Genomic DNA, 15,790 nt, shown 5'->3' with positions numbered 1-15,790 from the left:
TTTTTTTATTTTGGAATGGTATGATTCATACAAAACCAGTTTTAGAAGCCAGACAAATAGCAAGAGCTTCATCCCTAATGTCTATCCACTTTTCTTCCAGAACTTGCAAGTAAAGGCTTGTAATCTCAGCTGTTGCAGAATGCAGCTATTGTTCAGATACAGAGATTGAACTCCATTATAGAGATTGCCACGAGTGTACTCGAGAAGACATTGGAAAGACGGGCTTCGAGAACAGGAGCTGACAAATGATGCTTGTTCCCTTCCGGTGCTAATTATAGCTCTATATTTTGAGCAGCCAGCTGCTGTATAGTCTGAAGGTGAAATGCATCCCATCACTGCAATAGATTGTACAGATATCAGTTCCCACAGAAAGCAAGAAAGCCTCAACTAATGGAGTCTAAAAACAGCTCATCATGTACACAACAAATATGGTGCTTGTAATACACTCTTGTGCAAACTAATTCAAGATTAAAAAAGTATATCTGGGGTCTTCTTCATTTGTGAAAGTGAAGTTATGGTTTCTGGTATTCGAGCTGAGCACTATTCAAGTCAGATGAAGGCAGTGAACCCTCTTACCGAAACCAGGACTAACGCAGCTCTCAACTTTGATACATTAATGAAATCTACCAACATTTCTGTTTGTTCTAACAAATAATAAATTCTCAATAAAATATCAATTCTGGAACTTTTTTTGTTTACTGTATTGTGCCGTTCAGCTCTTATTCCTGTTGGAAATTTTAGGCATACATTTAAAATTGGTTGGGGGTGTATCACATCATAGTCTGACACTGTCCAATGAGTGCAAGACTGTATGGAAACCCCCTTTGAGAAATGGAATAGTTAGGGCTCATGCAGAAGTCAATGGATCTCGGTCCGATCACAGACTGCAATGTATGTACTGGAGTGGATCTCCCGACCCAAGCATGACAGCCTTCTAGAAATATATGAAGCGGTCTTGCTCCTGGCAGGAGAACCACAGCCAGTCCATGCACTGTGATCCATGATCAGACAAAGATCCACGGAAATCAGCATAAGCCCAGCTGTCAATTTATTCATAAACTTCTCTTAGGGATAACAGAGGAATAGAATAATGGAGAATATTATCTATATGGCTTACTTTCCTTTAATCAATATCTATATTTATTCTGGTATGAAGAATTTTTAAATAAAAAAAAAAATTCGAAATATTTCTTTCTATACTGAGTAGAGTTGAGAAAAAAGATGTGCAGAACCTTGCTCCAGTGGCCACGTGGGTGGTCTGTGTCCTCCAGACCAGAGCGCTGGGAGGCTTGTACCTGCTGGCATCCTCTTCTGAGGAGTAGGACCAGGGCAGTGTTACCATCATGGAGAGACACATGCATGACGTTAGGGTGGACTTACTAATCAGAAGAGGCCATGGGAATGCTAGCAGATGAGGTGGTTTGCAGCACTCAGTCTGGCAGCCACAGAATAACTTGTGGCCATTAAACCAGGATCCAGCTAATTTTTTTTTTTTTTTTTTTTTATGCTCAACTTTCTTGGTGAATTTTTTAAAGATTTTTTTCCACAAAAGTTACAATATTTCAAGCTTGAACCAGTTAAACTGTTCTGGAATAAAAGAAACCAGAGACGTATTAAGGTTGCTTCTTTATTGTGGGCCGATTTGTAGACCGTTTTACAACTTTTATAGGTTGTTTAGTGACAATGAAAAGAACAAGGTTCCACAAATACATAATACCATGTCCGTTACTGCAGAGAAGTTGTGGCAATCTGGTCAACCAAAATACAAAGTGTTTGCAGGTACAGAAGAATAATGGCAGCGCCATTCTGTCAGTTACAAAAGCAATTGTGTGCTAGAGTGGGACATTGATACCTACAGAGATGACCAATATCCCGGGACAAGTGTCTGTTTATGAACAGTATAAAAAAAAAAAGCATGGCCTGCCATGAGATTGTTAACCTACAATTTCTTTAGAAACTTTTGTAAAGTGACATGTTAACATTGGCTTACAAGCTTTGTATCGGCTTTCCATAAAGAATCATCTAGTGCACCATCTTTATAGGTAAACCTATTTATAGAGAATAATTCCCAATATGGGCTTTGGATTGAGCCACCCGTAACTTCATCTGTATTCTTGGACAGCTGAGCTGAAATACAAGTGTGGGACAATCACACTAATAGAATGATATTCTTATATAGTAGAAACTTCTGGTGTAGGCAATTTTACTAGGCCACATAGTTTAGGTGGTCTAAGATTACATACCCTCCAGCTGTCCTGAATCTAGTGCTAAAGAACAGCATTGACTCCATTGTATTAAAGGTCTGTCAGAAAGGAACAATGGGAGCCTATCCCATCAGAAGACAGGACCTTTGTTTAAAAAAAAAAAAAAAGGGAATTCTGCTTGGTTAGGCTGCATGCACATGTCCAATTTTCACGATCTGTGTATGGACCATGATGTCTAGACCTGCTGTGGGTCACCTGACCTGAACTCCCTGGCCTCATATTTGCCTAGGAGGCGGTTGAGATCAGGTCAGGAGACCCAAGGCTGGTCTGTGCATCATGGATGTGTGAAATTTGCCATAGCTGCAATTCCCAGTGTAATATACAACAGCTTTTGTGAGTGTCCATACTGACTTTCTGCAATTCAGGAGTCTCAGTCGTAGAAGCCACCACAATTTTAAAACAAACCAGAGTTATAACTTTAAGACAATTTTGTAATTTCAGCCCCAAGTGCCTATATAATGGTGCCACCATTGCTGGGCCAATAGAGTCAGCACAGTAAAAAAAAATAATCAACATATTATCCAAAATATTGTGCTATGTCACTGTCCACTGTCATTTCAATACACATAAACTCCACTAATATCAAAGTTAATAACTAATAAAAATGCAAAGTAACTAATTTAACAAAACTAATTTTTTCAGTCTGAAAAATTACTCCAAAATACCTTCTCTGTATCTCCCATATTTCTTACTTGAAGTCCACTGCCTTTAGGTGCAGTGACACTAAAACAAAGCAGGGGCAGGTCTTTGTCACAAGGTATAAAAGGCATAACAGAGGGGGCTCTCTGTTCAGTGCAGACAGGTACTGGACAATGGCAGTTGCAATACATCTCGAGTCAGGGAAATAAAGTTCCTGAACCTATAGTACTGGCAGAATGATGAAAGCAGTATAAGCAACTTTATCTTGTTTTGTGAGATGAGAGCAGCAAATTTCATGCTTTTCTATATGTTTAGTGTAGTGTGGGTAGCTTTACAAAGCCCCAAGTTACTTTCTAAAGGCTCGATATATAGTTGAACCATACAATTTTACTGCTCACAGCAAAAAAAAAAAAAAAAAAAAAAAAGAGTTTTACTGCTACGACAGGGTCCCTATCCTGCTGGATTTTATTACCATTGACAACTACTGTAAAAAAGGCATGTGTCTGGATACTGTGATACAAGAGTGGTACTTTTTGTGCTATTAAAAAAAAAACAGGTACAAGTCATAGGCTTTATATTTTTATCCTTTTCTATTTTTTTTTTTACATTAGTCATAGTGATATTACTGTAACCAGTAAAAAAAAAACCATATGCTTCAACTTTCAACTGTATGGCAAAAAGCAGAGTGAACTTTATGTAAAGAAAAAACAAAACAGAACGGTGTCCCCAGAATATAAAAAGAAGTTACCGCATATAAAGAGCTTGTGGCCGATGAACAAATCACTCTCTATAAATAAAGATGGCAGATCCTGTCTGACAGCAAACAGGTCTGGAGCTGGCCAGCTCTACACAGTCCGCAGGGTGTGTCGAGGAATATATTCACTAACGCGCACAGTATTGTAGATGAAGTTAGGAAGGAACTATGTAATCCCTGGTCTTTGGTATTTTCTACCTCTTGCATGAGCTCAGCTCACAGTGTTTCAGCGCTCAGCCAACTTGATTTTTGGCAACAATATGATCACTTAACCTGACCCTTTTAAGCCACTAATCTGTTTAGAAGGACACAGTATATTGATCTTCCACTTGAAGACAGAGCAGCAATCAAGATTGTCCAGTGACAAGGCCCAGGGCTTTCTACTGCATCAGGAGCACATATCCATGGCTAGTTCTGTTATTGGCCGAAGGTAAGATACCATTAGGCACACTTATGTTCCCTCGTGTTCAACCTTCTACCTTAGTAATGCGATTTCAATCTGAAACAATACTCACAAATGTACCATGACACAGTTCAATGGGCATCGAGATATCGAGAATTAAACACATAAATGAACAGTAAGATAATAAATACATATTCTATATATTAGATTCTACTGTAAAGTTTAGGCTGTGTTGTAGGTGACAATATGCTATAAATGTGAAGGTGAAAATCCAGTGGTAACAACAGAATCGAATGCCATACAGCTCCACCCAGTGAGCAAAATCGGCGACTTTCACCAGAAAAGGATTTGGGATAATGTGGAGAAATGGAGGTTTCTTCTAGTAAGGCAATAATTCTTTACATCTGGTCTCTAAGGTGCTCTGCGTGTCTATTAGTGATATGCATAGTATTCCTAGCTAGACATGGCTTTCGTATATTACGCATGCAGTAGTGTGATCAGCTGGAGGATCACTTGGTTCGGAAGTGTCTGCACAGCTTTTCGATGTAGTGTCTTCTTTCACACTTGACTGCACGCTGTCCTGAGAGTCTGTATCTAGACACTGTCTCTTTCCCAGCGGATGTACAGAGACAGTAATAGCAATTTGCTGAGGATTTTCATGGACAGAGGAGGCATCTGAATCTGCTGTAGGAGAATCGCTCCGTTGTAAAGCATTAGGAATGGTGAACACCTCGTCTACATCACAAACTTCTTGGCCAACAGCTGCGTGTCTTATGAATGCATGTCCTTGTTCCTCCAAACCGACCACTTCCATGATCTCTTCCATTATGGTCCTACAATTCATGATAAGTGGTGGCAAGGGCACGCTTCTGGCCAGTTCCTCAATATATCGGGCAAATTCCATGGTTTTAAACTGAGTGACTTTGGCGAGCTCGAGGGTCTTCGCTGAAGTGATAATAGGTATTCTCTTTGCAATCTCAAAAGCTTTTTGCAATTTTTCTGGCCCTTCCGTCCTAAAGAAATCATTAATGGCTTTCTCAGTCTTCTTCAGGTGGCTGCTCATCATGCACAGTCGTGTTATGTTCAACACCATCACAATAGTAAAAGCAACCAAGCAGACTATCATGTAGTAGATGCCCATGTCCCCAGAGGTAAAAATCACCCGCAGTGTTACTGTATTATTCACAGTGCCATGGGAGTTGGTGGCGACACACGTGTACTTTCCCCGGTCTTCAAATGACACACTAGTGATGTTTAATAGTCCGCTATCAAGAATCCACAATTTTCCTTCTGAAATAAAGAGAAACACATTTGAACTTAGGAATTCCATAATGAGTGAATCCGAATAAAGGGTGTCTACTCTATCACAGAGAAAGAAATCAATGGCTTTATACGGGATTTGTAAGTAAATTGCAATGTGGTGGTCTATGTAGCATAAGAATGTATTCACCTTTTTGCCAAGAGACTAAAAGCTGCTCTCTCAGCAGGCACAGGATTATAGAAGAGTAGATAAAGGACTGACCATCTGTGATCACTGAGTAGGCACCAAGCAATCCCTATGTCTACAAGCACCTGTTAGGTCAAGTCTGCCATTACACAAACTAAACTACAAACCTTGTATTTATGGGAAAAGCTGGGGAGTCCAAGTATTGGATGAAAATTCAGAAGAAAGCAAGAGGAGCGGCACTCACCACTGGAAATTTCAGTGAAATGCACTTTACTTTAGTCACAGGGTTGAGCTCATTGCTCATTTCACGGATGTCTCCGTTTACAACCCTGTGACCGAAATAAAGTGCATTTTATTGAAATTGCCAGTGGTGAGTGCCTCGCCTCTTGCTTTCCTTTGAATTTTCATTCATTTACAAGTATCTAGCTGAACACCACAAGACATGGCAATTATCTGGATATATTTTGTTTGATCCTGTTTTTCCTTGTAACTGGGTGTGGTGATGGTAGTGACAGCTTTGTTTTTTTTCTTCTTTGGTCCTAGTCCAAGTCTTGGGTAGAAAATGGGAGAAATGTACAGAATCCAACGCTTCAAAATAAAATATTAATATTGCAAAATGTATTAAATGCTCTGAGGTTACATGAATTCTGAGAATCTTGTGAATTCCATGTACACAAGGGACAAGGCAAATAATCAACATTGGATGCTTGTGATCTACGGGCACTCAGGTGGCACTGAATTAAAAACAGGCAGGATTCAGTCAAGCAAATCACTGCATGGATTCAGGAACACTTCCAGAGATCATGGTTTGCCGTGCAATCAACAAATGCAAGTTAAAGCCATATATCAACGGAATCCAAAAACTACCTTCTTCTCTAGGCCAAAGCTCATTTAAAATGGACTGAAGTTAAATGGAAAACTGTTTTGTGCCTATGGCATGGCCAACTTACACATCTTGACATACCCCTCCAGACAATGTCTATTTCAGGGAAGGCAGTGTATATTTCAGGAAGACAATAGTAAACCACACACTGCATCCATCACAACATCATGGCTTCACAGGAGAAGTGTTTGGGTGATGAACGGTCCACCTGCAGCCCAGACCTGTCACCAACCATTGATGCATTATGAAATTAAAAATCCTGCAAATACGATCCAGAACTGATGAGCAGCTAGAATCCTACATTACACAATAATGGGACATTCCTCTCCTAAAACTCCAGCAATTGGTCTCCTTACATCCCAGACATTAACAGACAGTTGTAAAAAGAAGAGGGAAGCTACACAATGGTAGACATGGTCCAGTCCCAACTTTGAGAATTATTGCTGCCGTCAATTTCTAAATGAGTGATTTTTTTCTACAATGGAATCGAAAAATATCTAAACGTTCACCCTCTGTTGTATGTTCTGAATAAAACATGGCTACAAGAGCTTTCCAATTCATCTTTTTTTTTTTTAAATTGGGGTTGCAGATCTTATTGTGGTTTACATGAGGCAAAAAAGGCCCCTGGTATTACATTATATTAAGAACATCTAGTAGGCCATGTTCACATGTCACATATATGTCACGAAAAACGCAGTATTTTAACGTCCCAACAAAGTGAATGAGATTTCTGAAGTCTCGTGTACATGCTACTTATTTTGTCCTTGTAGATTTAAGCATCAGTAGAATGTCAACTCTTTCCGTGTTTTTCACCCATTCTAATGACTGGGGAAAAAAGTGCATAAAAAAAAAAAAACCCAAAGGGGAAAAAAAAGCGCATATTTCACGCTGTGTTTTTCCTGCCAGCACATTAGAATTTGTTGCAGATTTTTCTGCTGCTACGCCTGAATGTGTGCACATACTCGTAGACTGAACACACAATGCCTTTTTAATGTGATGTTATTTTTATAACCTTTAAAACCTTCTCTTTCTTAGATGGCGTCTCACTAATACAGGGTCACATCCACACAGACAAGAACATGCAGGCAGGCTGCATTTGCTGTACTTGGATCTGAAAACAGGACCCGTGCTCCAATTTCCTGAGCTAGAATGGTATCTGAATAACAGGAAATAACCCGGCAGTGGACGAACGGGTCATGCTAAAGTTTAGTCTAGGTAACAGTGGGGCACTGTGGAGGCTACAGACGCTATTTTAGCTTGTGGTGATGACATACTATGGAAGTGTAATGACGGTATTACAGGCATAGCAATATGAGTGACTAAGAGTATTGAAGGCAACTTCCCACCATCTCAGGTGACCAATGTTGTGGACAAATAGTTTGCAGTTAACTACACAAAGTATTAATACTATTTTCTCAAACTTTGTAAATTATCCCCAAAACTAGTACTTAAATGATCATTTATGTAAATTACATTACAGATCAGAAGATTTTAAAACTGCATTTCCATCATGTAGGATGTGGCCAAAATAAAGATCCATGTTTTAGTTTTAGCCTTCTGTGAGGAAAAAATTGGCAATTTTCCTGATCTGATACTGAGCAATTTTTTTTATGTTTGCTCCTCTTTATTTTCATAATCACAGATATTTCAAGAAAACAATTACACATTAAATCTTCAGGTATGCTGGTTTGTGGAAAAAAAACAAAAAACGGACAGTTTGGAACTAGGTTAGCCAGCTAAAAAGCTTTATTGCTCTCTGTAAGGACGGTATCACATGCCTATCATTCATGGTCTAATTATGGACCACGATGTATGGACTGGCCATATGTCTTCTGACCTGAACTCAAGAGCCTTACAAGCATATATGAAGCTGTTGCGTTTGAGTCAGAAGACCCATGGCCGTACTTGGACCATGAATGATGGACATTTCAAACCAGCCTGAGAGAAACTAAAATAATAATCTTGTTAGAAAGGGACTGAACTTTTGCACATGGTCAGCTTGACATGGCCATCCGCTAAAGATAAAAATACAAATAGCTTCTATCTACCGCGCTAAAATGCAGTTAAAAATCAAATGGCACAATACTCCTGCAATGAATCCTGCATGTACAACCCCTGGCAAAAATTATGGAATCACCGGGCTCGGAGGATGTTCATTCAGTTGTTTAATGTTGTTGAAAAAAAGCAGATCACAGACCTGCAACAAAACTAAAGTCATTTCAAATGGCAACTTTAGGGCTTTAAGAAACACTAAAAGAAATCAAGATAAAAAATATGGTACTCAGTAAGAGTAATTTTTTTCAGACCAAGCAGAGGGAAAAAATTATGGAATCACCCTGTAAATTTTCATTTCCAAAACTAACACCTGCATCAAATTAGATCTGCTCGTTAGTCTGCATCTAAAAAGGAGTGATCACACCTTGGAGAGCTGTTGCACCAAGTGGACTGACAGGAGAGATGTCAATTGAAACAAAGGAGAGGATTATCAAACTCTTAAAAGAAGGTAAGTCATCACTTAATGTTGCAAAAGATGTTGGTTGTTCACAGTCAGCTGTGTCTAAAATCTGGACCAAATACAAACAACATGGGAAGGTTGTTAAAGGCAAACATTCTGGTAGACCAAGGAAGACATCAAAGCGTCAAGACCGGAAACTTAAAGCAATATGTCTCCAAAGCAGGAAATGCACAACAAAACAAATGAGGAACGAATGGGAGGAAACTGGAGTCAATGTCTATGACCGAACTGTAAGAAACCGCCTAAAGGAAATGGGATTTACATACAGAAAAGCTAAACAAAAGCCATCATTAACACCTAAACAGGAAACAAGGTTACAATGGGCTAAGGAAAAGCAATCATGGACTGTGGATGACTGGATCAAAGTCATATTCAGTGATGAATCGCGAATCTGCATTGGGCAAGGTGATGATGCTGGAACTTTTGCTGGTGCCGTTCCAATGAGATTAATAAAGATGACTGCATGAAGAGAAAATGCAAATTTCCACAGTCATTGATGATATGGGGCTGCATGTCAGGTAAAGGCACTGGGGAGATGGCTGTCATTATATCTTCAATAAATGCCCAAGTTTACATTGATATTTTGGACAGTTTTCTTATCCCATCAATTGAAAGGATGTTTGGGGATGATTACATCATTTTTCAAGATGATAATGCATTCTGCCATAGAGCAAAAACTGAAAACATTCCTTGAAAGAAGACACATAAGGTCAATGTCATGGCCTGCACATAGTCCGGATCTCAATCCAATTGAAAATTTTTGGTGGAAGTTGAAGAAAATGGTCCATGATAAGGCTCCAACCTGCAAAGCTGATCTGGCAACAGCAATCAGAGAAAGTTGGAGCCAGATTGATGAAGAGTACTGTTTGTCACTCATTAATTCCATGCCTCAGAGACTGCAAGCTGTTATTAAAGCCAGAGGTGGTGCAACAAAATATTAGTGATGTATTGGAGTGTTCTTTTGTGTGCTTGTTTTTCGCGATTCCATTATTTTTTCCTCAGAATTGAGTGATTCCATAATTTTTTCTCTCTGCTGGGTCTGAAAAAAATTACCCTTACTGAGTACCACATTTTTTATCTTGATTTCTTTTAGGGTTTCTTAAAGCCATAAAGTTGCCATTTGAAATGACTTTAGTTTTGGGCCATGTCTGTGATCTGCTTTTTTTCCAACAACATTAAACAACTGAATGAACATCCTCCGAGCCCGGTGATTCCATAATTTTTGCCGAGGGTTGTATAATTTAGGCAGGTATGCAGATAAATGTCCTACCTAAATCTGATATTTGCCAGTTGGCTGTCGAATTCCTAGTATGTAGATAGTAGATGTATGAAGTGCCTGTGCAGCACTAGCACACACTCACCACAATAGGTGAAGCAAAGTACGCCATCGGGCGCTCCCTGGTGAAGGAACACGTGGGAGATAGATTCTGTACCATTACCCAGTGAGTGACGTCACTCTGTTTAGGCGGTCTTTGCAGCATCTATTGTGGCAAGTGTGTACTAGCGTTGCTGGCCGAAGCACTGCACAGGCACTTCGTACAGCTACCGTTCACAGACCAGGAAGTCAGCAGCCAACGGGCAAATACATTTAACTTACCGTATATTTCTCCATTCACTGGAAACTGGATTACCAGCATATGGGAGTACTTTTACAAGCAGAACATCAAGCAGATTTAGGTAGGACATTTATCTGTATATCTACTTACATTATATACTGTATGCAGGATTCATTGCAGGAGTATTGTGCCATTTGATTTTAGATGCATTTTAGCGCGGTTTGCCTTTTTACATTTGACTTTTTTTCTTTTGGCTTTTAGCGAGTTGTAGCAGATAGCTTGTTGCTTACTGCAGCTGTGTGTACCTAGGGGTGGGAGCACCAGTATATCTGCACATATATTGTAAAGTTTCTATCATGACTGGTAGAAATTGGCCAATCATGTGATCTCTTGTACAAGCCAGTTTTTTTTGTAACTCCCCAATTGTCTAATTTTGTTTTTTAAAGATTAACTAGCTCTTTAATTTGTATTTCATAAATGAATAGTACACATGAAAATAAGCACTTTTGTAATATATTACTTATGAGAGAAATCTGTGTCTTTCGCCTTCTGGAACAATCTTTCACTCTCAAATAATGGGTAAAATCTGTATTCGGTGAAGACAGAATTTCAGATTACTAAGAAAGGAAATGGCAGTTGGTCCTTTTAAAATTATATGGAGAGGGAGGAGCTAGAGACAGACATTCTGTTACCGTTCTCCATAGAACTTTAGGAGCACCAATTGTCATCTCCTATCTCCGTAATGGGAAAATCTGTATTCAGATAAAACAGATATTAACATGAATTGAGAATTCTGAGAGGGAACGATCAGTTCAGGAGGAGAAAGAAACAGATTTCTCAAATAAGATACTTTTGTAATATATTTTGTCACATGCACTATTGATTTTAAAACAAAAATTTAAATTCCGGTTACTTTTTAACCTGTTCAAGACCGGGTTATTTACTCCTATTCCTGACTATGCACATTTTCAAGTTATCATATATGCAGTATAAAAAGCTGTAAGAAAAAAAACATTTTGTATGGATATTGAACTAGTTTTTGCATCTTATTTTGTGATATGTGGAGCTCATTTTGATGTTATTTTCAAACCTTGTTTTCTTTGTCTTTATTGCATATTATTTTTGGGAAAATAAAGGAAATATATCTGTTTTTAATTTTTTTGTATCTTTTATTTTAAGACCACAAAGGACAATTAAAAACATTTTTCAATTTTATTCCCCTATCAGTGACTAGTAATTTTATATAATCAGACACTTTTTTTTCCTTTAACAGGGGTGGTGTTAATAAGTTGGATTGGTGCTTTTTTTCCCCCCAATTAATTTTTTTGTTTCCGATTTTTATTTTTCATACATTTCACTCCCATAACACAAAAAGACCTTTGGGAAGCATTTAAACATTTAAATGCTTCTCCTGCCTTTGCCTTCTCTATGGGGAGCCTAGCTGTGTCTGGCAGCCGTCTCCTTGCAATCACATGATATTGTGCAGATGTTCTACTATGCAATGACATTTTGGAATGTCACTGCAGAGTATCACATGGACTGTCCAGACATTTATTGTGTATTTGCAGTCTTTTTTACCCAACTTCAATAGGTAATTTAAATTATGTGGATCACCAGTGGTAATGTACCTGTTAAACAATATGCAGTCAAAAACGCACAGGCCAGTCATGTTTGTTTATCCAAAAACCACATCCAGACAGACAACCACATGAGGGTTTTGACCATTTAAAAAACAATTAACTGCATATTCTGGCTTTACCCTTATATTGCTGGAGGGATCATAGAATCATAGAATGGTAGAGTTGGAAGGGACCTCCTGGGTCATCTGGTCCAACCCCCTGCTCAAAGCAGGATTCACTAGATCAGGGTTCCCCAACTCCAGTCCTCAAGGCCCACCAACAGGTCATGTTTTCAGGATTTCCTTAGTATTGCACAGGTGATGGAATTATTGCCTGTGCAGGTGATGGAATTATCACCTGTGTAATACTAAGGAAATCCTGAAAACATGACCTGTTGGTGGGCCTTGAGGACTGGAGTTGGGGAACCCTGCACTAGATCATCTCAGAGGATCATTTATACAAAAGATCCTCCAAACCACTGATCATCATTTTACGTAGATTCAAGCCTTGGGCATCAGACGGTTGTGAAACTGGTCTACCTTCTAACATTCTGGCGCCCCTCCAATCTATTCTAAACTCTGCTGCCCGACTAATCCACCTGTCCCCTCGCTATTCCCTGGCCTCTCCTCTCTGTCAATCCCTCAGTGGCTCAAGTTCAAGACCCTAACCTTGGCATACAAAGCCATCCACAACATGTCTTCTCCATATATCTGTGACCTAGTCTCCTGATACTTACTTACATGCAACCTCCGATCTTCACAAGATCTTCTTCTCTACTCCCCTCTTATCTCCTCTTCCCACAATCGCATACAAGATTTCTCCAGCGCATCCACCCTACTCTGAAACTCTCTACCCCAAAGCATCAAACTCTCGCCTACGGTGGAAACCTTCAAAAGGAACCTGAAGACCCACCTCTTCTGACAAGCCTACAACCTGCAGTAACCACTGCTCCACCATACAGCTGCACGACCAGCTCTACAATTACCTACTGTATCCTCACCCATCCCCTGTAGATTGTGAGCCCTTGAGGGCAGGGTCCTCTCTCCTCCTGTACCAGTCGCTGACTTGTATTGTTCAAGATTATTGTACTTGTTGTTTGCTTTGTATACCCCTTTTCACATGTAAAGCGCCACGGAATTAATGGCACAATAATAATAATAATAATAATAAAAAACTTAATATAGTAATCAACCAAAACAGCTGAAACCAATAAATGGCAAGAAGTTGCAAAGTAATGTAAAGGCTCAGATGAGCGTATTAAACTTCCATTTGCTGTTGATAAGCAGAATGGATAGCATATGCACACCACACAAACCAATGCAAGTCAATATGGCAGTTCACATGAGTATTTTTACATATGAACCAATAGTCTGCATGTAAAAAAAAAAAAATAAATAAAAATTGCAGCTTGAAATATTTTGAGATGTTTTTCAGATCTATTATCAATGGGTGTGCAAAAAAAGGGATGACATGCAACTTTCACAGATACAGTTTCATATCTTAATATTTGCAATGGATTTGGCCTATTATATCTTAAATTGTTAAAGTAAAGTAAAAAACGAATAACAATGAGTATGAAAACCACTTTTTTCTGGATGAAAAACAGATGATTTTAGTCGAAACCTGGCTTAAGGTTGCTAATATTCTGTATTCCATGTAACAGGAATATACTCAAGTAAGAATTATCTGGAGACACCAGACAGAAATTTAAGAATGATAATTACACTTAAGTGGGTTCTTTGATATCAGATTCAGCTTTTGTGTAATGGAACGGACTATATCGGCTACAGGATATAAAGCACAAGATCTATCTAATGAACTCTGTTGTATGAAAAGGAATAAAAGAAACCTAATAATAAAGACACTCCTAAAAAGAAAATAAACATTTTCTTAAGTGGATATACACAATGTAGATTGGTTGCAGAAATATATACGACTGCCCCAAAGTTTTGGTTACTTTGAAGTAAACTGTTTAAAAAAATCCAGTTTATCAAGATCTGAAAACATCTTTGGTTTGTGTGCCGACTGTAGAAAAAACAGACAGCACTTGGACCAATGTTACTTAGTGGGGCTGTCCACGAGTTTTTCATTTTTTCCACGAACTGAATAGGTTTGTGGGAAAAAAAAAATAAAAAAAATTGCAGCATGCATTAGTTTCCTCAGTGTTTCAGATGAGACTCTCGCCCGTTCAAGCCTATGGTAGTGTAAAAAAATAAAATAAAATTTGGCATCATGCATGGCGTCAATGTATAGCATACAATCGTTACGGATACATTGCAATTCTTTCTTACTTAAAACACTGGAATCTGCTAGAAAACTGTACAAGAATATCTTCATATTTAATACATGCCAAATATGAAATAAATTAACATTTTGGATCACTAACTTGCACATTTGACATAATTTCAATTTACCATTCTCCTCTTGTAGTAGGTGTCCATGATACCACTGGAAGTGAGGATCTGGATGGCCCTCAATATTGCAGTGGATGACCACACTGTTGCCCTCTTTCACAATGATGTGATCAACCGTAGACGTGATCACAGGTAATGACTCTAGCACTGCTTCAGAACCATTGGAAGTGACATTATAGGTTCCCATTGAGTGTATTGCTGTAGTAAGGGAAAACAGGAGGAACAAAAGAAATGATAGCCGCCAGAAAAAGTTGGAGATACTCATAGTTTCTGTGAATGAGCGTTTGAGGCCAGAACATGGAGGCCCAGTCAGGACGTGAAGCCTGCAAAACAAAAAAGAAAGTATTATGGAATAAAAATGTAATACTAACAAAATAAAATTATGCTGATCAATAACCCCAGCTACAGATGACAAACCCCAGACATGAATGAAAGAAACACCCTGGAATGAAGATATACAGCTATCCCCAGCACAGGGCTCGGGGGGCATAACCTTGACACTGCCCACCTAAGAAATAACATTTTTTTTTTCTTTATCACACAGCCTACATAGCCCATACAGGTTATGTAATATCAGAAGAATAGGTCATGGTTTTCAGAAGGTTAAAAAGAACATTTATTCCTATAGAGTATATCACTTCAAAGGAATTTCATAATTAGGTCTCAGGGCTGCAGACATTTAAAATGTGAGGATCCAAGCAGGGCTGTGGAGTCGTGGAGTCTGTATAAAATGGACCGACTCCGGCAATATATAATAAGTTGGTACAGCAGTACAATGCAGGATGTGCTGTAAATGTTTTCATAAGAATTTGGGAAAGTTATGAAATGTCCTATAAAACGTCTGTTTTGTTCCTGATCTAAAGATCTCGGCTTTTAGTTGAGCTGAATCTGTGCTGCACTTTATGTACACGCTCAGTAGTGAGGCTTCTCCTACCAGTGCTGTGGAGTCAGGGAAATTGAGGAGTCGGTGGTTTGGCTTACCAACTGCACAGCCCTGGATCCAAGTATCTCTGCATCCTTCATGTACAATACTGGAGGTATATGATACTGTATCGCCAATAATTCACCTGAATAATATAACAGACAAATAGTGGGGTGTAACCTCCAACTGCAAGAACAACTCCAGTTTACAAGAAAAAAAGGCTGACAACCAATTATGTATCAAAATACAAAAATATATAATTAAATAATTAGAGTTAAAAATGTGCGGCCATCAATGTTTTAATCCTCTCAATAAATTGCAGTCATCATATTATATGACACGGTCTACTTACAATTGCTCATTTTGCCCTCATT

General features: G+C 38.8%; 1 protein-coding gene across 2 annotated transcripts in view; it reads right to left on the bottom strand.

Moving 5' to 3' along the window:
* Positions 1-1,613: 1,613 nt before the first annotated feature.
* Positions 1,614-15,790, bottom strand: part of MFAP3L (microfibril associated protein 3 like) — a 40,106-nt gene continuing 25,929 nt past the window's right edge. The window contains exons 2-4 of one of the 2 annotated variants that reach the window (XM_073644008.1): positions 15,476-15,561; positions 14,495-14,817; positions 1,614-5,350 (exon numbers count right to left, since the gene is read on the bottom strand). In XM_073644008.1, the coding sequence (XP_073500109.1) occupies positions 4,518-5,350; positions 14,495-14,817; positions 15,476-15,510 (1,191 nt within the window). In that variant the 5' untranslated portion in view covers positions 15,511-15,561 and the 3' untranslated portion in view covers positions 1,614-4,517. The remainder of the gene's footprint in view (positions 5,351-14,494; positions 14,818-15,475; positions 15,562-15,790) is intronic. The other variant, XM_073644018.1, reaches the window with a different exon arrangement.

This window comes from Phyllobates terribilis, unplaced genomic scaffold (genome assembly GCF_046119375.1).
Source record: "Phyllobates terribilis strain yellow unplaced genomic scaffold, ASM4611937v1 Scaffold_1__5_contigs__length_1240528914, whole genome shotgun sequence".
NCBI classification, from domain to species: Eukaryota; Metazoa; Chordata; class Amphibia; order Anura; family Dendrobatidae; genus Phyllobates; species Phyllobates terribilis.
Note: the sequence above shows the minus strand (reverse complement) of the source record. Positions and strands in the feature narration are given on the sequence as shown.